Below are 12167 nucleotides of genomic sequence, written 5' to 3' on the forward strand. Positions count from 1 at the left end.
CTAAATGAAATTACTGAGATCTTATCTTCTTTATCATGGCTTCGTATATAAAATGTGGACCAAATCAGCAGTCTATTCAATGGGGATAGCTTGAGATTTTGCTAAAACATTTCCGAAGTCTATGCAGTGAATACGGAGAAAAAATTCTGTTGCACACGGGCTGCAACTGTCAACTGTGACAGATGAGTTCTTATTTCACCTTCAGCACCTTCACGTGCTGTATGCCGGCATTTTGCCAGGTCTAGTGTGGAGGGCATTGGAGGGTCATATTGCCAGTATGCCGAGCATTATGGCCAGCATGGCGGCGGGGCCAAGTGGGGACATATCTCGTTTGCCCAATTTCTGTCCAGGGACTTAGAGAGAACTGGGTGTTGGGAACCCTAAGACAAACCTGCACTTGGCAGCCAGCTAAGAGGCCTTTAGCAAGAAATTTCTCTCAGGTTCTATGTGACATCTTACTCAATATAGGAAGTGGTTCTAGGTGACTTTGGTGTATGTGGGGGGTGGGACGGGTACATTCAACTCTGAAATCTGGAAATACAAGTGGGTCAGCATTATGCCGGCAGCGACATGATACCAAGTCATGATGCGGTCTTTGGTCTTTGGGATTTAACTACTACTTCTTCTTTTTTTTTGTTTTTGTTTTGTCTTGTTTTTTCTAGATCCTTATCAGATTCTTGGACCAACAAGTAGCCGCCTTGCAAACCCAGGTGAGATCATGCTGGTGGTTTTGCTCCTAACAAAGTTACCCTTTTTGGCTGTGGCTGTTTTGTAAGATTAACTTGTATTGGTGAGAAATCCCTTCACCTGAACAAAGTTGAGTTTAGATCTCATAGGATTATTTGCCTAAGTGGGGAAAAATGGATCACATTAGGAATTAAGACATTAGCTTCAGCAAAGAGCAGTGTCAGCTAATGTAAGCTATATCACTTCCCTTGGGTCTCCAACAACAGACATTTATTGCCTCACAGGCTGAAGGCCAGATGTCCAAAGTCCAAGTGTCAAGCGTCAAGTGAGGGCCGTGAAGAATGATCTGTTCCAGATCTCTCTCCTTGGCTTGTAGATAGTTGTCTTCTCTGTGTGTCTCTTTACCTGTCTTCTCTGAGTGTATGTGTCTGTCTGTGTCCAAATTTCCCTTTATAAGGACTCCAGTCATATTGGATTAGAACCTACCTTGACGTTACTTCTACTTGGTCACCTCTATAAAGACCCTATTGCCAAATAAGGTCACATTCTGAGATCCTGGAGGTTAGGATTCCAACATAGGCATTTTGGGGGGACACAACCGAACCCATCGCACAAACCAATTAAGTAATATCTTGAAAAGGAGAACCTTAATTTCCACTCTAAGGCTTCAGATCTAGGATCATCATCAATGCACTGTCTGATTTTGAACTTAGAGGCTAGAAGAAAGTGCGCGTTCTTAACTGGCTCCCTTATGACCCGTACCTTGCCAAGGATCGTCACCTGTCATCACATTTCAGTGCCCACCAAACTGTTTTATTTGTTTGTACTCAGATTAAAGCCAGCTGTGCTGGCCTCAGCTTCAGAAATTCACAGCATATGCTTAGTATTCTCAACAGCACATTTAGATGCCAAGATGACACAGGCATATTGCAAGGACAAGCTGGAATGTATATTTCCTAAACACTGAGGCCAAAATCGGATTGGGAATGGAAAAGTCCAGATTCAATCAGCATGCATCCCCGCAAGGGAATCTATATTTTGAGAACATGAAATATCATCATTATTGAGTGTCTGAAGCTTTAACATTCGGTTTTAGGTAACGTTCACTAGTTCAGCAAATACATTTAGGCATTTGAACTAAGGGACTGTTTCATTTCCTACTCCACCCTGGGAACTGGACCAGGCACTCGATAATTATTTGTTGAATAAATGAATGCGGGGAATAAGGAGACACTGTCTTGACCCTCACGGACCTGACATTCTGGTGGAGAAATGAACACAGGTGGTTACAACCTCTGTCCACGGAGGCACGGGCTCTGTTCCCTTCAGCGAGCATCCAACTGGTGGCCAAGGTTCCTGGGTCTCTGGTCCCCCCTCGTCCCTGTGCTCACGTATGACAGCTCCATAACTGTTCAACTAAAAATGATTACCATGTTTTGAGATGACTATTATCAGTCGTGCTTCAGGAAGACTGATCTGGCCGCGTTGTTCAGGATAGATTAGAACAAGGAAAGGAACGGAAGCAGAAGCACTCTGGGGACATTAATAGAATCGTGTGAAATAACAAATACCCCCCCCCCCCACCCTGCGTAATGCCCGGGCAGGCTCTCATGTTGCTGGGGCCGCCAAGTGACAGCCCAGACAGGGTATTGTGTACCTTCTGCAGGAGAGGTCTCAGAGATCCAGCAACATTAGGTAACTTTCCCGGAGTTACACGGCCAATAAGAAGGGAGGTGAAATTTGAGCCCTGACTGTCACCCAAGTCTGGTTTTATTTTCTCATCCTACGCCGCCCCTGAGTAAGCATGATGGAGGAAGGAGGGCTTGGAGAATGGAGGCCAAGAGATTAGAAATGAAGGATTTCCATTTAGTTCTACGACTGTTCAGACACGGGGAAAACGTCTCGGTGCTGGCAGGTGGGCAGGTGGGCAGGTCTGCACTGGGGGCGAAGACCGCACTTTCTGTCACAAAACCATCCTCCCTGAGCCTGGGGAAGGCGCCAACATCCCCACTCAGGGCTGGAGGATAAAGATTTATTTTACCCCGCTTATAATGAATTAGGCCTTCTCTCCATCTCTCCTTGGGCCGCGTGTCAGTTGTGTTCATGTGGCCTTCTGACCCCAAACCCGGAATGTCTTTTATCTTCCTGTGAATGAGAATGCCTCTTCCTGTTTGATTCTATTTTCCCATTCTCTGATAAATAAATCCTTCATCACTTAAAATTGCTGCCTTTGCTCTTTGTATAATGCAAACTCTACTTAATCATTTTAAATGGAAAGGTGACATCATCGTGCATACGTGGGCAGGATAATGAGAGCATCACAGTGTCTCGGTCCCAGATACTCATTTGATGTGCATTTGATGGGCTGTATTTCTCCTGCTGAGAGGTGTGTCCCTGCAGAATTATGTGATGGGTCATGGATAAGCCACGCAGCAGCTTTATGTCCCATTAGAACGGCTGCACATTTAAGGCGGCTTCTCTAATGAACTGAAGTTGACTTTTCTGTGAACGTGCTTTCTCGGGTGGTTCCCTTGATGCTAACAGGATGCTCTTCAGTGGTGGGCATGAAGCGTATCCAGCGTCAAGTGCACCTGGACACCAGTGTTAGGGATATTTTTGCCATCTATTTGGAGATGGGAGTGCCTGGTCTTCCACTGGGGACCTCCCAAGCTGCGGGCCCAGGGAAGGGACAATCTGGAGAGGGGTAAGGAGTGTGGAGATGTGTGCAGAAAGCGGGGCCCGAAAGCAATGGTTTGTGCTGTGATTTGTCACGTAGGCTTGGAGTCTGGGTTCCAACCCCTGCTGACCTTGGGCAGGATAAGTCACTCTACCTCTCTGGGCTCTAATGTCCTCACCTCCATAATGGGACCTCACATGAATTGGGGGGGGGGATTAAAAAGACATATAAATATAAAATGTTCAGAATGGTGCCTGGTGCATAGTAGGCTTTCAGTGACCATCAGCCAGCCCTGAAAATACTGTTTGCTGTTCTTCTTGGCCAAAGGGGGCCGGGGGCGGGGGGCGGGGGCCGTGTGCAGGGAAATGTGTGCACAGGATGTGGTGGGGGGGGCACTTGGCTTCCTTTTGTCATCTTACAGCTCTAGGCAAGGTGTGTGCCTCTCTTTAAACTCTTGATTTTCAGCTCAAACTTTCATGTACTGAATATATCCTTATTGTGACCCAGTGAGATAGTACCATTACCATCACCCCCATTTTACAGAGGAGAGCACTGAGGCATGGAGAGCTGGGTGAGTTGCCCAAGGTCCTGTATGTGCCAGTGTCAGGAGTCCTCAGAGGCAGTGATGATTCTAAAGTGGTGCTTGCAGCCACTGTACTGCCCTGTCCTCTACCAAGTCCTGCCAGAGCCACACACAGCCTGGGGCAAAGTTTTCCGCCTGGGACGCACCTGTTGCCTGGAGCTTAACATGGTGGAGGGGCCACGCTGAGCACAGGGGTTTCTTTGCAGCATACCCTGCTGCGGTAGAAAGGGGCCCTAATGGGCTGCCACCCTGTGCTCATTGGGCCCCCCCTGCTCTGCCCCTCCATCAGGTGGTGGTCATGGTGCCCTGCTCTGGGGACACCTCTCCTACTGGACCCACAGCTGCTGAGTCATTCCCAGCTCTGCTTTTCTCTGCTTTGTAAGCCTTTTAGATGTTTTTCCCTTTTCTGCTCAGTCAACCCTCTTTGCTACTGTTATTTCTCTTCTTTCCTTAAATTGCATAGAGACCACTTTCCTTCTAGAAATGAAAGGATTGCCTTTCATTCATTCTATTTCAGGCTGCACCCCTCCCCCTTTCATCCCACTGGGCTCTCCTGTGGGTGGACAGCCGAGAGGTCTTTGTTTTTCCCACCAGTTCTGGCTATTTGGTTAATTACCCTAGACAAAACCAAGACTGTTACCAAGACAGGGCAAGAAAACAGATGTGAAGCGTTTTCCAGAAGGAAGGTGATGGACTGGGGGAGGTGGCAGGGCTCCTGGGGGGGCAGATCCCAAATGTAAGAGCTTCTCTTTCACTTTCTGTCTTGGCCAGTGAGCAACCCAGACCCCTCTAACGCTTCCTAAACCTTAGGTATCCTTGTTTTGGATTCCCTTTTGTATGTTCTAAAATGCACCTTTATCATGCATCAAATGTTACTGTTTTAATTGCTCTGAAATTTGTGGCCACAAGGATCTCAGTTAACCTAGCACTGGCTGAGTTCTCAGCAGCCACGTGCATCCTTGACAGTTCTTTCACAGTGAGAAAACCTGCCCTATACTGGGAATATGACGGATTTTGTTATGAATATTAAATTTAACAACGAATGAGCTTGACGTTGTGTTGCATTTTGTAACATTTACTTAAACAGGAATTGGTTTTCCATTTTTGTTTTTGTGCTTGGGTTTAGAAGCTGATGAATTTTGTTTATAGATCTCTGATTGCCATAGACCCTTGAAATGCTCAGAGGCCTGAGCCCTGTGTCTTCAAGGCTGCTGGGTAAAATGGTCTAGTAAGAAATTGCAGTATTGCATCTGTATAAGTAAGAAAATATTTTGTCTAAAATGCCTCAGTGTGTTTGTAATTTTTGCAAGTGAAGGTTTACAATTTACGAAGTGTGTATTAAAAAAAAAAAAACACAAAAAGAGCAACAACAACAAAAAGCTGCTGAAGAAATTGCTCATCTTTGAATTTCCAGCCATGAATTTAGGTCCCTGACTTTCTAGTTCTTCAGGAGCAGGAAAGATAGGAAACCACTTTTGTCCACGGGTTCTCTCCTATACACGTTTACAAAGGAAATGGGCAAGGGACAGATTCTTAAGAGCAATGCCAAGGTTTGAATAAATACCAAGTATTTTTCTGGCTATTTAGGAAGTTCTGTGTATTTATGCAAGATCTGTGGAATTAATCTCTCTGTGGGAGGAGGCTGACAGCGAATATTTATTTTCAGACAACTCTATGTGTTTATGTTGAAGCATAAGTTGGAATGTTAAATAAAAAAATCCAAAAAAGAAAATCCATGTTTTTCCCTATTCCCAGGTCCGATATGGAATTTTTTTCAAGTGGTAATCCTTTGGTTACAATATATATACTAAAACCATATGGTTTTCTCATACCATTCTTTGTATTTTTTTTAAAAATGCATATTAATGAGATGTTGGGGGCAACAGAACTTGATTGGGAACAGTTTGAATATGTGGTTCGGAAAAAGCACAGGCTTCCATTGAGATGAACGACAAGCTGTTAATATATTTCAAATGTGTTGCAAGACTGAAAATTATAATTTTCCAGAACACATTCAGAAAAGGCTGACCTTTCTCACGATGCTATTGTATGGATGAATTCACAAACATATCCATTTCCATGTAGTCAATGTGGAAACAAGGATTTACGAGTTGGACAGCTTATATAGGGAGCTAAGGAGGGGGAAGGAATTAGGAAAAAGCAAATTTATAATTGATTTTTGCACAATGTCAGTTCCCTGAAGAGTTGCCAGTTAAAGTTGCTTTAATCATTTTATCACATATATTGATATTTACTGAACGTGTAATAAAGAGTAATCTTTTTGGTATAAGCCCGAGGCAGTGCTGTAGCTGGAGTTTGGGTGGAAAGACGTGCCTCTTATTTGCTTGCAAAGCTTCTCAAATCTGTTCAGCACATCTTAACTTCTCCCCGTGCTCACTACCACTGTCGATATTTTCATGCTTTCCTCCTGTGGGGAACCGTATATCATCTTACAGTGGTATAACATGGTGGCTAGAATGATGTGCCTGGATGTCTCTCAGAATTTATTAAAACCTAAAAGCCACATCCACATGTCCCAAGCGGGATAAAAAAAATGGAGTCTCATTTGGCCCCCAAAAGGCTCGCAGCCACGCACCGTTCTTCTTCGGGAAACTCTCCTGAACACAGCTGGTGTCGCAATGCGGGGGCAACACGTGGATTTCCGTTACGATGCAGTTGCCCAAGTACTGGAAATAGGTGATCTGGTTTGAAAAAGAGCCAACCTTTTTCTAAACTTCCTCATTCTGAGTGGGTTAATTCTGTTCTAGGAAAAGTTTTGACAGAATTGCTTTCTGGGTGCCAGCAAAATGTTATGTTAGAAATAACGGTGTTTACTTCCATTCTCTAGGTTTTTCCATAAACTTTTAGAAGTTCATTTCCTAAATCTGACTTTTATTATTTCGCTTGACCTTGCCAATATAAATGGTATTAAGTCATTATTGCCATCGCCATAATGGCACTTTCTGCTTCACAAAATAGGAAAAATAAACCCTTTCACCCCTGAAATGCAAAGTGGACTTGGCTGGTCTTCTAAGGAAGTCAGAAATGGATGGGACCAACATAAACTTGGCCCCTTAGGAATTCTTTGCATTCTGGAAAGGACTTGGATCTGCGGATCCACCTGAGAGTCACCAAGGATCCTGGCCTTGGGTCAGGTTCCCTAGACACAGGGCTTGGGATAAGGATATACTTGTGGAAGTGATCAGCAAAGTGTGTGTTTCTGGGAGAGAGGCAATGATGAAGTGGAGAGGGCAGGGGTCAGGCTGTGGGGGCTAGTGGCCTTACCCAGAAGCTTGCCATGGTCTGATCCCGTGGGGAGACCCGGAATACGAGCAGCTCACACAGTGGGCCCCTCCCTGGGGCAGGGAGATAGGCCTCTCATCCATGGTGTCAGCCCCTCCGTCCATGGGCTCCCTGGGGTGGGTGAAACAACTTCTGTTCAGCCAAGGGTCGTTTTTTGGAGAAGAGGGAGGAAGGCTGTGGGACGAGAGCTAGGGCCACCCCCAACAGCTGAGGGATGGGTGCATGGGCAGGTTAAGGGATTTGCGTGGAACAACACTAGCACCCACTTCTGTCACTGAAGAAACAATGCCTTCTGCTCAGAGCCTGTTCTCACGGGTGTCCCGTTTCCTTTTCCCACCTCGCTAGGGAGTGGACAGATCCAGCTTTGGCAGTTTCTCCTGGAGCTCCTGTCAGACAGCTCAAACTCCAACTGCATCACCTGGGAAGGCACCAATGGGGAATTCAAGATGACCGATCCTGATGAGGTTGCCCGGCGCTGGGGAGAACGGAAAAGCAAACCCAATATGAACTACGATAAACTCAGCCGTGCCCTCCGCTACTACTATGACAAAAATATCATGACCAAAGTCCACGGGAAGCGCTACGCCTACAAGTTTGACTTCCATGGGATCGCCCAGGCCCTACAGCCCCACCCTCCAGAATCATCTCTGTACAAGTACCCCTCGGACCTCCCTTACATGGGCTCCTATCACGCCCACCCTCAGAAGATGAACTTTGTGGCCCCCCACCCTCCGGCCCTCCCTGTGACATCGTCCAGTTTCTTCGCCACCCCAAACCCTTACTGGAATTCGCCAACTGGAGGTATATACCCCAACACGAGGCTTCCGGCCGGCCATATGCCCTCACATCTGGGCACTTACTACTAGAGCTGGGAGGGAGGCCTTTCCCAACAGCAAATGATCACCAAGAAATTGCCACAAACTCTATTGAAGAACGTGAATCAAAAGTGCCTCAAGAGGAGTGAAGTAGCTTGAGTGGCGCTGGGGAAGGAAGCCAGGGAAGAGATCCAAAGACTCTTGGTAGGAGGGAATTACTAGGGTATTTTTACAGGAAGAAAGAGGATGCTACAAATGTAATGTATACAGACATATCATGTGTGGACCAAACCTGTAAAAGACATTGTAAGTAGAAGTATGACGTCACAAGGACAAAGTGCCAAAGAAAGTGTTCTTGAGAAGTGTACAAACTTCCGAGGAGAGTTTGGGGTCCTGCTGGTGCCAAGGGGGGATGAGAGTAAAGGGACAGTGGTAACGCAGTCTTGACCTAACACACCAATGGAATGTCGTTGTAAGGAAAACTACCTGTATTTAAAAATAGAAACATATCAAAAATTAAAAAGAGAAAGAAAAGAGACTGCGGCCCATGAACCAACGACCACATAGAGCTCAGCGACACGTGCTGTTTTGGTGGGAAATCAGATTCTTTCCATTGGGTGGAGAGCCACCAGCTCTCGCTAACCCCTGAAGACAACCCAAGGCTGCCAGCTTTATCCCGGACAGTATTGTGGGGACTGTGAGCCCGGTGGGGCAGCGGGGCTGAGAACGTGTGTGTGGACAGTGAGTGTGCGGGTGTAGATGGAGGGCTGGAGGAGGTGGAAGAGGAGGGAGCGGAGGAGGACGAGGCCATGGGGCTGGGAGAGACACTTGTCGAGCAGAGAGACTGGACTTAGGACAGTACAGAGACTTGGAGAAGAGAATGGAGGAGACTTGTGGGTTAATCGGTCAGTGTTCTACCAAACGCAGTATTACGAGTCCCGCGCAGCGGAGGAAGGGGGAAGCCATAGGATTCCCGAAACAAAAATATGCATCTCTCTTTTTTTTTTGTTTGTTTGTTTGTTTGTCAGAAGAAAATTTTAACTGGAATTGTCTGATATTTAAAAGAAACATTCGGGACCTCATCGCAAGGTAGGGGTTCCGGTCCCCACAGGGTCAGGTAAGAGGTGGCCTCCTTGGATGTTGCCATCTGAAACCACCGAGGCATTTGGGTTAGGCAGAGGCTCCGGTTTCCCTGTCGAGTCGCGAACGCTGTGCGTTTGTCAGAATGAAGTATACAAGTCAATGTTTTGTTTTGTTTTTCCTTTTTATATAATAATTATATAACTTATGCATTTATACACTACGAGTTGATCTCGGCCAGCCAAAGATACACGACAAAAGAGACAATCAACGATAGAATGTGGCCTTGACTTTTAACTCTGTATGCTTAATGTTTACAATATGAAGTTATTAGTTCTTAGGATGCAGAATGTATGTAATAAAACAAGCTTGGCCTAGCATGGCAAATCAGATTTATGCAGGAGTCTGCATTTGCACTTTTTTTTTTCTTAAGCGACTAAAGTTGCCTAATAGAGACGTGTGCTGAACTTTTGGGTTTTGCGTTAGAATTTTGTTTTGTCCAGGAACTCATGCAAGTGAGAGCCAAGCAAATAGGGTGTTAGGCGCCCAGACGGAGCTGGCCTCTCCAGGCCCTTCTTGCTGGCATTCTCTTATCCCTAGCCTCTCCTGGAGCAGAAGGACCGAAGGTTTCACATTGGAACCTCCATATTTTTGCCCAGCACGGAAAGAGGCCTCTGAAGCTGGGGCTCTGACAAACTCCACATAAATGTCTGGTCAGAAAATCTCCCTTAATTTCTTCTGTGATCCTAATACATTTGCTGAAGGGCAAACAAGCCACGGCTCTCAGTGCAAACTATATTCTTGTTGGTAAATCAGGCATCACAGAGAGCCACAATTTCTCGCTCTAAAGAAACGAGGGATAGCATCTAAATTTGCCATGTGGTCTCCCTTTCAGAGGACCTGGGAGTCGCCGTTGGGAATCCACGGGCCCTGAGCCTGACATGTCACCAGACACGGTGTCTATGATCTCGTGTCGATTTCCCTTGACATCTTTTCTCTTCTGTGTGTCACAGATGCCTCCAGCCTTGGCCAAGGTGAAGGCAGTTTGAGCAGGGGATACAAAGCAAGTGAGAGACAACAACACTGAACAACTTCTTAGCCTGAGTCAGTTTCTGAATTGGCCCATTTCATAGCTGTTGTGGGGCTTGTTTTGCACTTTGTAATCCTTTTGCTATGATTAAATCGAGTTGCCAAACCTCTGTGCTATGGATATTTTGGCAGTGGTCCTTCAAGTCAGTAGGATCCGATTACCAAAGCTTCAGACACTCTGCATTACTTGGATTAAAAGAAGGCCAACCATCAATCATTTTGCAGCAGCTTGGGAAGGGTCCATAAAGCGCCTGTATCTCCTTAGGGAGAAAAAAAAAAAAAGGCATAAAAGCTGGCAGCTGGGGTGACCCAAACCTTTCTAATGGAAAAGATCGGTCATCTTTTTTTGCAATGCAAAGTTAAGGACACCTACAGTCTGCATATAAATACAAGTTTACTGGGATAATCACTCAATTCCACTCCTCCAAGATTATATCATGAGCAAAATGATAAAAAGAAAACCTGATTATCATATTTAATCTTAGCAGATGTTTTCAGTTAGGTTCTCCAACACACCCCTCCCCAACCCAGATTATTAGCAAGCTTTATGGCAAGTGTAAGCCACAGGGATAATTTCGGATAACATGATAATGCTGTGTTCTCCCAAATAAATATTACTTACATTACATCTCAAAATAACATTAGCTCTCTGCTCCTGTCTTAGTCGGACTCCAGAGCACTCTTCAGTTCATATTTGTAATCGAATATGAAACTTTTCTCCCTCTGCTTCTCCCGTCTCTGGGTTTGCCTTCATGGATGCTCCCTGTCCCTGTGCAGTATCACTTCTCCTGGTGAGAGATTTGTCCACTCTTGTCTTCTGTGGACTCTGGGGCTTTGTCATTAGTGGGATCCCTGCAATAGCTTTTTGAGCACTTGGTGGCCTCTCTGCTCTTCTCGTATCTCAGGCAAGACTTCATTTTTGCTCCCACTCTAATGCCTTTGCCAAGTCTCGCAAGGTTGATGGTGAAGAAGCCTGTCAGGACTAATGCATTCAGAGGAGTCATTGCCCATCCCAAGCACCTGTCTGTGTCGCTGCAGCACCTGTCACCTGGGAACAAGGGCCCAGAGGGGCCTTGCCTTGGTTGGGGACGTGGCAGAGATCCCCTGAAGCTCTGCAGCTGGGAGGTGATGGCAAAGAGGGAAAGCACCGATGTCCCGCAGGCCCCCGAATGGGCCTTGAACTGTGGACACAACACGGCATTTTAAAAAGCCTCGTTTAATTGGTCTCTCATCACTGCACTTGATTACGAGTTCTGGGATGGCTACTCAGAGAGGAAAAAACACTTCAGACTACTCAAAGTTACAGCGATTTCTGTTCCTTCTCTTTATCTTAACCTGGGTTTTAAGAATGTGTTAAAATGTTTTTATATCCAATGAGGAAAAGGTTGGGTATAGAAGTCAAATATTAAAGGGAAGTAGGACCTCTTTATTTATCAGAGAGCTGTGGTTCTCAAAGTGGGGTCCCAGGGCCAGTAGCATCAACTTCACTTGGGAATATGATAGACATGCAGATTCCCAGGCCCCAGCTCAGACTTCCTGAACCAGAAATTCTGTGGGTAGAGCCCTGCCACGCATTCTGACAAGCTTTTGGTCTGATGCATGATTCTGATGCATGCTGAGGTCAGAGAGCCATTGCAGCAGAGGGAAAGAGAATCTATGTCTCCATGTGCAATGTTCAGTGGGAAATATCAGTCTTGTACAGGTTTTCTTGTGGCCACATGAAAACCCACCATCAGGGAAGCCAGTTGACTCTGGACATGTCCTCTTGAGTTATGGGCCCTCTGAGCAGCTCTCCTTCCTACTGTTAATTCGTCCCCATGTGTATTAGTTATCTACCACCCAGGAACACATGACCATGAATCCAGCCGTTGGAAGCAATGCACATCTATCATCTCACACTTTCTGTGGGTCAGGGGTCCAGACTCAAGGTAAC

General features: G+C 45.9%; 1 protein-coding gene across 3 annotated transcripts in view; it reads left to right on the plus strand.

Moving 5' to 3' along the window:
* Positions 1 to 9541, plus strand: part of ERG (ETS transcription factor ERG) — a 169708-nt gene extending 160167 nt beyond the window's left edge. For all 3 annotated transcript variants that reach the window (XM_032865323.1, XM_032865321.1, XM_032865322.1), the window contains 2 exons: positions 663 to 710; positions 7596 to 9541. In XM_032865323.1, coding sequence (XP_032721214.1) covers positions 663 to 710; positions 7596 to 8116 — 569 coding nt within the window. In that variant the 3' untranslated portion in view covers positions 8117 to 9541. The remainder of the gene's footprint in view (positions 1 to 662; positions 711 to 7595) is intronic.
* The last annotated feature ends 2626 nt before the right edge of the window (positions 9542 to 12167 follow it).

This window comes from Lontra canadensis, unplaced genomic scaffold (assembly GCF_010015895.1).
Source record: "Lontra canadensis isolate GAN:19392208 unplaced genomic scaffold, GSC_riverotter_1.0 scaffold29, whole genome shotgun sequence".
NCBI classification, from domain to species: domain Eukaryota; kingdom Metazoa; phylum Chordata; class Mammalia; order Carnivora; family Mustelidae; genus Lontra; species Lontra canadensis.